The sequence below is a fragment of the Panthera uncia genome, chromosome E1, assembly GCF_023721935.1.
Source record: "Panthera uncia isolate 11264 chromosome E1, Puncia_PCG_1.0, whole genome shotgun sequence".
Classification (NCBI taxonomy): Eukaryota; Metazoa; Chordata; class Mammalia; order Carnivora; family Felidae; genus Panthera; species Panthera uncia.
This window is the reverse complement of record NC_064814.1, coordinates 52,022,306-52,035,614: the sequence shown is the minus strand read 5'-3', so window position 1 is coordinate 52,035,614 and position 13,309 is coordinate 52,022,306. Positions and strand designations below refer to the sequence as shown.

The 13,309-nt window shown below is 48.8% G+C and overlaps 1 protein-coding gene across 1 annotated transcript in view; it reads left to right on the top strand.

The window, feature by feature from the left end:
- Nucleotides 1–13,309, top strand: part of ARHGAP44 (Rho GTPase activating protein 44) — a 177,204-nt gene that overhangs the window by 141,304 nt on the left and 22,591 nt on the right. The window contains exons 9-14 of the mRNA XM_049635352.1: nucleotides 3,324–3,473; nucleotides 3,886–3,967; nucleotides 6,504–6,584; nucleotides 9,999–10,112; nucleotides 10,695–10,786; nucleotides 12,822–13,002. Coding sequence (XP_049491309.1) covers nucleotides 3,324–3,473; nucleotides 3,886–3,967; nucleotides 6,504–6,584; nucleotides 9,999–10,112; nucleotides 10,695–10,786; nucleotides 12,822–13,002 — 700 coding nt within the window. The remainder of the gene's footprint in view (nucleotides 1–3,323; nucleotides 3,474–3,885; nucleotides 3,968–6,503; nucleotides 6,585–9,998; nucleotides 10,113–10,694; nucleotides 10,787–12,821; nucleotides 13,003–13,309) is intronic.

Below are 13,309 nucleotides of genomic sequence, written 5' to 3'. Positions count from 1 at the left end.
CCTTCCTCTCCCTCCCCCCTCCTTCTCCTCCTCCTCCTTTTCCTTCTGGTCTTCCTCCTTCTCCTCCTCCTCCCCTTCCTCCTCCCCCTTCTCCCCCTTCCTCCTCCCCCTCCTCCTCCTATTTTCACTGCTTTATAAGCTCCCCCATTTCAAAAATAGACCTTTTAACCTTTTTGATCACACTCTCACAGAGAGCCTGGAAACATGATTGGTAGAGACGTTAGGAAGCACTTTTTAAGAGCCACATGTGACGACGTCTATGGGAAAGTGGCGACTGTTGTTTTTTTGCTGCGTCAACCATTTCCTGGGAGGCAGCCCTCACGTTTGGTTTCTTCTGTAGGCTTATTTTGAAGTCTCAACAACATCTCCCTTTGATCTGACCAGCCAGTCGATATTCAGGGCGTGCCAGGCATTTATCTCCGAGCAGAGTATGAAAGGGGACGTGGTGCCTTTCGAACTTACTGGTTCAAAACCTGATTAATTCGGAACAGTTGCAAGTCTGTAAGCGAGCACTGGGTCCCGTGCGGCACACTGAGGGCCGCGCAAGACAAGGAAGCCAGTGAATGCTCAGACACGCGTTGGCCCCCTCTTCTGTGCCAGGCATGTTCGCACGCCGGCCATTCCAGACGAACCACGTTTTAAGTGCTGGCCGTTTTCATGTCTGTTATCGGTTAGCAGATGAAGGGGTCTGTATGGTCCCTGAGCCATAGCTTCACGGTGGAAGGTAAACTGGGTTGTTGTTGTATTGTTTTCCTCCCCATCACTTCTTGGAATTATGGAAAACCTGAAACACGTAAAGACAAGAAAATGAGCCTCATCACCCAGCTTATGGACGGTCCTGTTTTGTCTCTCCCTCCGATCCTGCCCCCCAACGCCTGCCTTGGATAATTTGAAGCCAATCCCAGACCGTTCTGTGATTTCATCTGTACTATTTCAGGACGTTTCTCCAAAAGATGGGGAGTGCATAATAGTTCTGTGTAACCCGTAACTTAAAAATATCATGTGCAAAACATAAAAATAATTTGTTCATATCTTCGAACACGTAACCAACGTAAGCCGGTTCTTTCCGCCGCTCAATAGACCTCGGTCTCTCCCTTTCAACTTTCCTTCCCACGCAGTAGCTCTTTTCCTTGTAGTAAGTCATAGATAAGCTCAGGTGGCCCATAGCCTAGGGAGAAATATCTTCTCTCAACCCAGCTACCACTTCTTATTCTTTCCCTGCCTTCTTGTTTTTGTCTTTGGTGCCATCCAATTCCTTTTTTTTTTTTTTTTTTTTAGAGAGAGAGAGAGACAGAGACAGAGACAGAGTGCAAGTGAGGGAGGGGCACAAAGAGAGGGAGACACAGAATCCGAAGCAGGCTCCAGGCTCCGAGGCATCAGCACAGAGCCCGATGCGGGGCTTGAACCCACAAACCGTGAGATCATGACCTGAGCTAAAGTCGGACGCTCAACCGACTGAGCCACCCAGGCACCCCAGGGGCCGTCCAGTTTCTTAAAAGAACCCTCCATGTGTGCTGCCCCTGGACCCTTACCCCCTCGCACTGCCTCTCGCTCTCCTACAGCTCCATTCTGTCCCCACCCCTGGGCCACTCCCTCTGCCATCCTCAGGGAAGCCAGTGTACCAAGTTCCAGGACTTCATGCAGCCGCCTTGGAAGCGTCGCTGTCCTTGAACCTACCACTTGCCTTGGCTCCCCAGGTCCCCTCTTGCCTCTGCCAGCGAGGGGCATTGGGATTATCTGTCCAAACACCATCAGCCCAGCCCTGCCTTCTGTGAGGATTTGGGGTCCCACCCCCCTGCTCTGGACTCTACTCCCGCATTTGCCACTATTTCTTCAACATGCTCGTGCAGATTTTCCATGACACCCCCAGACTGGACTCACTAGCTATTGTGAGAATCCCCTTCTCCTCCTCTTGGTTTTTATGTCGTTCAGTGAAACGGCCTTCTCAGGGACGCAGTGGGGGCGCCTGGGTGGCTCAGTCGGTTGAGCGTCCGACTTCGGCTCAGGTCATGATCTCGCAGTTCGTGGGTTCAAGCCATGTGTCAGGCTCTGTGCTGACAGCTCAGAGCCTGGAGCCTGCTTCGGGTTCTGTGTCTCCCTCTCTCTCTGCCCCTCCCCCACTCATGCTCTCTCTCTTTCTCTCAAAAATAAACATTAAGAAAAAATTTTTTTAAGGAACCAAATAAAAAATCTATAGGCTTCTATTTGACGACCCTACTCCCTTCTCTTTGATGTTCTCCATCACCAAATGCTATTGGTTTTCCTCCACGGTAGGGGCATGGTTTTATGACGATCCAACCCATTTCTTTAACACATGCTGTAGCTTGCTCTTGGTCACAGCAGCCTTATTGATGCACCAGTCCAAACGCGTATGGAGTCCTTGCATACATGCCAGAGAGCTTCGGACATCTACTTAGAAGGGAGTTAGCGATCTCAGCAGGCCAGAAACTCAGTATTTCAGACCAGGAACGTTTTCTTCCGAAGAAAACTTGGAGACCTGAACCATGGCCATGAAAGGTTGAAAGGCCTGTTCTGCCAGCCCGTTTCTCACCCCTGGGGGTGGCATCACAGAATGTAAGGAGCCGAGAAGCTGAAGCCAAACTTTTCATCCCACGCGTGACTTGGGGGTTCGCTTCTAACTCTGACCTGTAATCACCCCTCCGCACACCCGTCTTCTTCTCTTTCTCTTCAGGGCTCACTTTTGAACAGAGCACAAGGGTTCACTTGGAAGACAGGACAGTGATTCAGAACTTGAAGAACGAAACCCGGAAGGACCAAAGGAGGCATTGCTCCCTCACAGACCATCCCTAGTTTGCCCGTCCCCTGAGGACATAGACTTTGTCTCTCAAGTAGAGCCCTGTGTCTCCCAATACACACACACACACACACACACACACACACACACACACTCACACACTCACACACTCACACACTCACACACTCACACACTCACTCCATAGACCTTTTCGTGTTGAGCTTCCTAGCCTTCCACGTCTGATCACGCATCCCTTCTCCAAAATATATCTTAAATACAAAAGAACAAGAAGTTGGGGAGTGCCCAGGGTTCATTAACTCAACAAATACTTACCGAACCAGCATGACGGGTCACCCCATCCTAGGCACTGGGGACACAACAGTGGGTGAGGCTCAGTTCCTGCTCCAGAGTTGCTTATGGCTAAAGGAGGAGCAGACATTCAGAGAGCAGAGCAGGCAGCCGCCATATTGGAAAATGGTGATGGGAAGAAGGCAGCGAGGAGATTTTGGAGGAAGGGAGTGGGGAGACTTCCTGTTTGTTCGCCTTGCTCTTGTGCCCTTCCCTTGAGTTACGGCGCTGTGCGCTGACCCTCTGTGCTGTCGGCAGGGACTCTTCCGGGTGGCGCCGTCTGCCTCCAAGTTGAAGAAGCTAAAAGCCGCCCTGGACTGCTGTGTGGTCGATGTGCAGGAGTACTCAGCAGACCCCCATGCAATTGCAGGTGGGCGCCCACCTCCCCGTAGCAAGGTGCTCCCTTGGGCTGCAGAGGCTCACGGGGAAGGGGTCAGTGTGGAGGGCATGTGGTCACATGACACCATGTGGCTCCCAACGTGCTTCCGATGTGTCCTCTCGGGGCTCGGTTTTAAGCCTGGTTGCTCGGGCCCCTTGAAGAAAGTTCTCCCCAACGTGCCAAGAGAAGACAAGGTGTTGGTGGGAAATAAAAGGGGGAAGCGAGCGTGATTGGAAGCCCAGGTCCCACCGCCATGCCAGAGCCTCCGATCCGTGCGTGTGGGAAACCACATGAGGGTCAGGGAACCCATCCCCACATGTAACCCACATGGGTGATGCTGGCTGGTAGAACTTGTCTGTGCCAATGGCAAGTGGCTCCTAGCCAATGTTGTCTTTGTGTCCAGGAGCTTTGAAATCTTACCTCCGAGAGTTGCCAGAACCTCTTATGACCTTTGAACTCTATGACGAGTGGATTCAGGCTTCCAAGTGAGTACGCCACATTTTTGGAGTGTGCTGTTGGTTGGAGTTGATTTAAGTATCTGCTGAAATGATGAAAGCCTATGTATGCCTTACGAAAGCTTATTAGCCTGTGATCTTACGACTCCACTTCTTGGTATGTATCGTGGAGAGATGCCCGAATATGTGCCCAAAGAGGCATGAACAAGGATGCCAACGACAGCGTTATTTGGGATAACGAAAGCCTAGAAGTTAGTAAAGCCTCATTGGTGGGGAATGTGGGGCATGGCCAAGTAAATTATGGTGTATCTGCCCTGTTAACATACTCCGCAGTGCTTAAAAGCTCTGTTCGAGCTACTGCTAGCATGAAAAGATAGGAAGACATACTCTTCAGTGAAATAAAACAAGTTAACGAGGACACGTATGATGTTCTGTTGTTTTAAAAAGGAAAAAAAGCACAACATACTCAAAGCAGTTCAGTTTTAGGAGTGCTCCTCCATGTAAATGTAAATGCATAGAAGGTTCTGGATTGTAGTGCTTCCTTCTGGAGAGAAGAGTACAAAGGAGTGGTCACAGAGCCTTGACTCTTACTTATAATCGTTACATCTATATTAACAACAGCTCATTAATAGCTAATATACGGGTGCCTCAGAGGATCAGTTGATTCAGCGTCCAACTCTTGATTCGGGCTCAGGTCATGATCTCACAGTCTGTGGGATTGAGCCCCACATGGGGCTCCACCCTGACAGCACAGAGCCTGCTTGGGATTCTCTCTCCTTCTCTCACTCTGTCCCGCCCCCAATAATAAACAAATAAACTTAAAAAAAATTGCTAATATAAAAACATGATCTCTGGTCAGTGGGCTGGCCTCTGCTGGGTGCTTGAGAAGGGACATGATTTCTAGAACTCTCTAGTTGTGGGTTAAGTCTCAAAGCACAGCCAGCTTAGCCTGTCGGAAGGATCACTGGAGTATGTTTATGCTTCCTTGGGCCCTGAAAAAAAAACCCACTGGCCGAGAGGTGAAGCCAGGCTCATCTGTGTGGTGTTCTAGAAGGCTGGCTCCAATCAAGTTTCAGAGCGCCATGGTTTTGTTTTTTGTTGTTTTTTTTTTTTTTTTTTCAAGGTGGAGTAGAGACTGTGTATCAGAAAAGCCTGGCCAAGTATCTGGCATGTGTAAACATCTTGCCGTGGAGAGTGGGCGTGAGTTCCGTGACAGTATTAATCACGAGCCATATCTCTGTCCCGTGTTTACGAGGGGCTCGCTGCTGTTATAAGCTCACGATACGCTTTTAACTTATTTGTCACAGTAACCCTTCGAAAGTGGGTTGTGCTGTTCTCCCCAGCTGATGGAGGAGGAAGTCGAGTACAAGAACAGGTGTATGACGTATGAGGGCAGGTTCCCTGGCATCTAATAAATGGCGGAATGGGATCCGGTTCAGGAACCCAAGGGCTCATCTCCGGCACTGGCCGCCTCTCTGGGGCCACCCCGTGGTCTTAGGGATGAAGATAAGCGAGACCGTATCCTTCGATGGAAACTGGCCCTTCTGTTTCCTGACTGTACGTGTGATCTTGATGACATATGAGCTAGAGAAGGGAGGCAGCCAGGCCTTCAGGTTCTAGCCAGGTCTTGGCATCGTCTGCCCTCTCCCCTCAGACGCTGAACTGAGAGCTTGAGACGAACCAGACGCTCTGTGGAGCGCTTTGTACAGATGCTCCTTTAAACCACTCATGCCAACTCCGGACAGAAAGTACTCCCATGAGCCCATTTTACAGATTAGGAAAAGTGAGGCCGCATAGAGATTCAGTAATGGGCACCAGATTGCGGGCAGGGTGGAGCTGGGTCTTTAACGGCCTCCCTGCACACGACCCTCTTCGTCCAGCCTTTGGTCAGCTTGCGACCAAATATGATCTGTTAACCTTTCCGTTTCTAAATGGGACATTTGGTCTTCAGTTTCCTAGTAGAAGTGTGTTTTGGAGAATGCTTACCTCTTCCTCAGCCTGAAATGAGGGAAAACCATTTTTCTTGCCTTGGTCATGATCTGTGGGAGGACCTCCCTGCCTTGGGCCCCAGGCCAAGGGGTCAAAGCTGGGCCCTCACCCTGCTGACATTTTCCCTTTTAATTTTTTTTGGAGAAAAGATTCTTTGAGCAGAAAGGCCTTCCTCACCATGTAAACCTTGATGTAGATTTTCAGGAGAAGTATATACAAACTGTAGTCCTAGAAGCAATTTCTTTTAATTCTCAGAGGGCTTATAAATAAAATAAAATATAAAGTAAAATAGGATAAAGTAAAATAAAATACAATAAGAATACCTATCTATCAAGGGAGAGAGAGGGAATCTCAAGCAGGCTCCACACTGTCAGCACAGAGCCCGACACGGAGCTCGAACTCACGAACCGCGAGATCACGTCCTGAGACAAAGTTGGACGCTTATCCGACTGAGCCACCCAGGTGCCCCGATAGTTGGTTTCTTATACCCACATAGTATGATGACTGGTTAATATGATTGCCAGTGAGATATCATTGCTTCAAGCTCAACCAGTGGCTTTCCCATTTTATTTCCCAGTATTCAGGAGCAAGACAAGAGGCTTCAGGCGCTGTGGAATGCTTGTGAAAAATTGCCCAAGGCCAATCACAACAATATCCGGTAAGTGGATGGATCCTGGAGACACGGGATCGGAGTTATTGAGGCCACAGACACTTGGCTTCCCGGCTAATGGTCATGGTAACTAGCATGCACAGCCTTGTATGGGGTGCCAGGCACGGTTAATGCACAGGCTCTCTTTCCACCCTCAAGCAACCCTGCCATTTTGCAAATGAAGACACAGAATGAAGGGCACTCTATGTTTGGCGGCCAGTGGCTCAGGCAGTTCAGTTCTTTGATTTGCAAGAAGCAAAGCTTAACGGAACCTATTTTAAGATCTTGTGGTTGCAACAACGTGGAGGGAACTAGAGGGTTTTATGCTAAGCGAAATTAGCCAGTCAGAGAAAGAGAAACATCATAGGACTTCACTCATATGTGGAATTTAAGACACAAAACAGATGAACATAAGGGAAGGGGAGCAAAAATAATATAAAAAACAGGGAAGAGACAAACCATAAGAGACTCTTAAATACAGAGAATAAACTGAGGGTTGCTGGTGGGGCATTGGGTGGGGGGAGGGGCTAAGCGGGGGAGGGGCATTAAGGAGGGCACTTGTGATGAGCACTGGGTGTGATATGTAGGGGATGAATCATTGGATTCTACTCCTGAAATCATTATTGCACTATATGCTAACTAACTTTGGTGTAAATTAAACACTTCAAAAAATTTAAAAAGGGGCGCCTGGGTGGCTCGGTTGAGCGTCCAACTTCGGCTCAGGTTGTGATCTCACAGTTTGTGGGTTCGAGCCCCCATCAGGCTCTGTGCTGACCCCTCAGAGCCTGGAGCCTGCTTCAGATTCTGTGTCTCCCTCTCTGCCCCTCCCGCTCTCTCTCTCTCTCTCTCACAAATAAATAAACATTAAAAAAAAAAGCCAAGAGCACACTTTATACACTGTATGTTAGCCAATTTGACAATAAATTATATTAAAAATAATTTTTTAATAAAAAAAAAAGATCTTGCGGGTTTGTCACAAAGGTAGGTGTTCAGGTGCACCTGTGGGAAGCTGACCAAACGTGGAGCTGGTTGGCAGACGTGTCCTTGAGCTGGTCTGCACGGAGATGGAGACCGGAGAACGTCCTCTGGTGATCTGGCACTTAGCTATTTTCCACACGTCTCTCACTGTTGCTTCGCCTCGATTTCACTTCCCGCCGCTCTGCGGATCTTTTCTGCACCTTCACACTCTCTGCTTCCTTATCCCTTTGGCTTGCCAGCAACTTCTCCTGGCCCTGTCACCTCTCCTCAGTGCTTCCCCAGATGCAGATTTTCAGCGTCAGTGCCTGTCTCCATCTGCCTATTTCCGCCTTCCTGTTAAAAATCCCAAGAGCCGACGGTGTGGCGGACCCTTAAAAAAATTAAACACAGAGTTACCATACGATCCAACAGTTCCACGTCTGGGTATATCTGTATGTGCCCGATGGATTATTCGAAAGCTGGGACTCGTTGCTCGCACACTAATGTTCGTGACAGCATTATCCGTAATAGCCAAGAGGTGAAATCAGCCCAAATGTCCGTCGATGGGTAACAGAAACAGAATATACATGTAATGCAATATTCAGCCTTTTTAGGAAGGGGATTCTGACACGTGCTACTACATGGATAAACCTTGAGAACCTCGTGCTAAATGAAAGAAGCCAGACGCAAAAGGACCGATACTGTGTGATTCCACATGTATGTGGTACCTGGAGCCATCACGTTCACGGGGACAGAAAGCAAAGGGGTGTTTGCCAGGGCCTGGGGGAGGGGGACAGGAGCCGGGACGTTAGCGTTCAATGGGGACAGAGTTTCTATTCTGGAAGCCGCAAAAGATCTGGAGGATGGTGGTGATGGTCGCTTCCCAGTGCAAAAGTACTTAACACTTGAAAATGATCAAGGTGGTAATTTTTTATGTATATTTTACAAGAAGCACGGGGCGCCTGGGTGGCTCGGTTGAGCGTCCGACTCTTGATTTTGGCTCAGCTCATGATCTCACAGTTCATGGGATCGAGCCCCATGTTGGGCTCAACACTGACAGCACAGAGCCTGCTTGGGATTCTCTCTCTCCCTCTCTCTCTCTGCCCCTCCCCTGCTCACATATGCCTGCCCTCCCTCCCTCCTTCCTTCTCTCTCTCTCTCTCTCTCTCTCTCTCTCTCTCAAAATAAGTAAGTAAACATTAACAAAAAAATCCCAAGAGCGATCTAATGTATGGCTCCTTCAATAGTTCCTTGAGATAGAAGTCCTATACCGTTGTGTCCTCTTGGTGGGTACAGTGTCGTGGTTGTTGGTGTGTTTGTAGAGTCCCACAACTATCACCCCTAGTTTTTAGACCATCTCATTCGCCGCCATTAGCAGCCACTGTTCCCATTAGCAGCCACTCCCCATCTCCCCCAACCCAGCCCCCGGCAAACGCTTATCTGCCTTCTCTGTCTCTGCGGAGGTACCTCTCTGGGAACTTCCTCTAGGTGGGCTTACACAACATGCACAACATGCGGTCTTTCGTGTCTGGCTTTTTTCACGAGCACCGTGTCCTCAAGGTTCATCCATGTGGTAGCGTGTGTCGGTATTCTGTTCCTTTTCGTGGGTGAATAGTATTCCGTTGTACGGACAGACCACGTTTCATTCATCCGGTCCTCCCTTGCTGGACATTTGGGTGGTCTCCACTTCTTAGCTGACTTAATACTGTGCACACCTGTGCACAAATGCGTATGTGTGGGTGTAGTTCTCTTGGGTACATCTCTAGGAGTGAGTGCCTGGCTCGTGTGCTAGCTCTGTGTTTAACTTCTTTTTTTTTTTAATTTTTTTTAATGTTTTTTATTTATTTTGAGACAGAGCATGAGCAGGGGAGGGGCAGAGAGAGGGAGACACAGAATCCGAAGCAGGCTCCGGGCTCTGAGCCATCAGCACAGAGCCTGAGGCAGGGCTCGAACCCGCCAACCGTGAGATTGTGACCTGAGCTGAAGTCGGACGTTCAACCAGCTGAGCCACCCAGGCGCCCCTATGTTTAATTTCTTTTTCCATTAGCTCTGAAAGCCCCCCTGAGGTTAATCCCACCCCTAGCATGTGGAGGTCCCTGCCGGTGACACCTGGACACTTTGCTTCTCACCTCTGCACATGGGGAGGGTGGCAGGCGACTGAGGTTTGAAGAACAAGAGGGACTTTAGGTCACTAGATAACAGAGTCAAAAGGAAAGATGGGGAATTTCTCTGGCCAGGGTTAGGTGATGTAGATGTTGACAGGTAGCCGCGTCCTGGTATATGAGTCTGTCTGTCTGTAAAGTATTCTCGTGTCCTCTTCCATGATGTGTCTTCATTATAAGGCGGGGTGTATGATCTGGCTGTCGGTAAGATGGGCTGTGGGGGAGAGAAGTGTCTGCCCTGTGCTGGGGGAACACGGCTGGGGCTGAGCCCTGGTTCAACCTGGCCCTTGTGACTCCCTTTCAGATACTTGATCAAATTTTTATCCAAGCTATCAGAATATCAAGATGTGAACAAGATGACTCCCAGCAACATGGCAATTGTGTTAGGCCCCAACTTGCTGTGGCCGCAAGCAGAAGGGTGAGTATAGGGCAGAACACGCGAAAGGGTAAGGCATGGGGCGGGTGGCAGAGGGCACGACCGGGGCCCCCAGCATATCATCGGCCTCATTTATTTGCCAAGTTCTATTTCTCTCTTGGCCTGCTCAGGTTTCAGACTCAGGAGGAGACCCAGAATTCTGTAGCTCCTTCTCCATGATGGTCTCAGAGCTACGGGTCTGCGGTGAGGGTCTTTGAGCTAATCTGAGTCAGCCCCAGGCCAGGCAAGCTGTTCCAGGCCTTCCTGACTGTCTCCGAAGAGCGTGCATCCCCAGCATCTGGAACCGGGGGATAGAGGGCCGTCTCCTAAAAGAGAACAGAGTTGGAAAGCAGACAGTTTTATGTATATTATCCATTGATGTGTCTCCTGTAAGGAGGCCTTTTGTGGTTACCCCTTTCTGAGGAAGGGAAGGAGAGGCTCAGAAAGGTCAAGTGCCCTTGCAGAGAGAAAGCCTACCCTTAGACCTAGGTCTGCAGGCTTCCGGCCCTGGGCTGTGGGGCCAGACGTGCCTCCCCGCCCCGGCCGGTGACCCAGCCCTGCCCCCCCTCTGCTCTGCGCTGGCAGGAACATCACGGAGATGATGACCACGGTTTCACTGCAGATTGTCGGGATTGTCGAACCCATCATCCAGCATGCAGACTGGTTCTTCCCTGGAGGTATGTGGCGGCATTGAGGTGTGGGGGTGGGGAAGAACCAGTGTTACTGTGGATGCAAGACTTTATTCTTAAGTTTATTTTTAATTATTTTGTGAGAGAGGTAGTGAGCAGGGGAGGGGGTGGAGAGAGACACGGAATCGCAAGCAGGCTCCACACCGTCAGCACAGAGCCCGACGTGGGCCTCAGGCTCACCAACCGTGAGGTCACAACCTGAGCCAAAATCAAACGTCAGACGCTCAACCGACTGAGCCACCTAGGTGCCCCTCGAAACTTTTGAAACCAAAAGTGTTTGTTATCAATCTTCCTGCACAAACGCGCACGCACACACACACACACACACACACACACACACACATAAGTAGGGTGTGGACAGTCACGTCAGTGTCTTACTGTCTAATCCTTGGCTAAGTGACAATTGCTGTCCATTGCCTGCACTAACCGTGTCTGTGGATTTTACTGGTCTCAAATCCACACCGTGGTGTCTTTACATCTATGAATTATGAAATGCTGGAGCAGAAAGGAAAGCGAGATCGCCTGCTTTTATAGATGCCGCATAGATCTGAGATGCGCATGAATTTTTATCCAGGGCTCGGCGATCCCCTGGGTGCCATCTTTTTGTTACTCCTTTTGTGTGTCCTTTGAGTTGCCCTCAAAATGTAAAGGTGAGGCTCAAAGGCAATCAGGTTCTTTTTTGGATCCGGTTCAAAATTAGGCTGTAGAGGTGGCTCCCTCGGATGATGCTTCATAAATGTTCAAAAAGCAGCATAGCAGAAGGGGATAACTCTGAAGGTAACAGCTTTCGGGAGAGAGCAGTTGTACTAATTTCACTGTTTTCAAAAGAAAAAAAAAGAGCACTGTACCCTGTGTTTAGTAAACATTAAGGATGTGCTTTTGGCTATGCTACAGTAAACTGTTTACCTCCTGTAAGAATAGAATGTTAATAATTCTGTGCTCTGTCCATCAGCAGTAATCACTCAGATGATCAACATCAAAGAAGTTTGATGGTGTTGACTTGGTTTTGTGTGTGTTGACCATGAAGGTTCTTAACTGCTAATGTCCTAAGAGTTCTGTCAATGACATCAAGTTGAGTGAGAGTGGGAAATCGGCATAAAGAAAGAAGGGAATAGGAGTCTAAGGCATAACACTATAAGTTTGTGGATGAGTGGATTAATTTCTGTTGCAGATAGGAAATGGCGAGGGAACTTTGGGATATTTCTGATGTCACTTGATCACCAACACCACCTTAGTGACCTTAGTGAAATCTCTGCTTCCAGTCCTTCCTAATTTTTTCTCTTTGGTTTTCCAGAAAGACATCATCATCACTAAAAATAACGATCTTTCCTCTCATTTCATTTTCTTGACTTATTCCATTGGCCAGCTTCTCCAACAACGTTAAGTAACAGTGGTGATTGTAGGCATTGTCCTTTTTCATGATTTAATTAAGACTGCTCTGGTGTTTCACTTTTAACCATGAGGTTTGAAATGGATGATTTTGTCTTTTTCAGAAAGTACCCCAACTGTTCCTTGTTTAAGTTTGGGTTTGTTTGGTTTTTTTTTTTAATCTTTTTTTACACTTATATATTTTTGAGAGACAGAGAGAACACAAACAAGGGAGGGGCAGAGTGAGAATAAGACACAGAATCCGAAGCAGGCTCCAGGCTCTGAGCCATCAGCACAGAGCCCGAGGCAGGGCTTGAACTCATGAACCGTGAGCTCATGACCTGAGCCGAAGTCAGATGCTTAACTGACTGAGCTACCCAGGCGCCCCATGTTGTTTTTTAAATCACAAATAGAAATTGCTTTATTAAGTGCCCATCATATTAATGTGAGAGGTGAGCAGTTGTGTGCACCTGCTGATGTGATGAATTATGTTAAGATGAATTCATATCAACAGGTGACCTAATATTGAACCATGGGACAGAGTTTTCTAGGGGTGAGGTGTAAATGAGAGCCCATCTCTGCTCATATCTCTCCTGCCCAGGAAGGGTGTGACGGACCCATAGATCACGTACACCTATTTCTTTCTTCCCCACAGAGATAGAGTTCAACATCACAGGGAATTATGGGAGTCCGGTACACGTGAACCACAACGCCAACTATAGCTCAATGCCCTCCCCAGACATGGACCCCACTGACCGTCGCCAGCCCGAGCAGATCCGCCGGCCCCTCAGCGTCGCCACGGATAATATGATGCTGGAGTTTTACAAAAAGGATGGGTATGACTTAGTGTGCCTTTCTCAGCATTGGGGGTTGGAGCCGGGAGGGGCCGAGAGGTAACATGGAACCGGATTGCCAGGCAGGACGCCCTCTCTGGCAGCAATTTAGGGGATTTGTAGCAATCAAGCTGTTGCCTCCTGCTTGAGGTTTTCCTCTGTGCTGTTTAGATTGGGTCCCTTGGCTCGCTTCCCTGGCTTTAGGGGCAAAGGTAAGTGCAACCTTCTGAAATGAGGGTTGCGATCGATACTCATTAGTTATCATCAAAAGAAGGAAAAAAAGTCGGCCAGCAAGGGGAATTAAAAGATG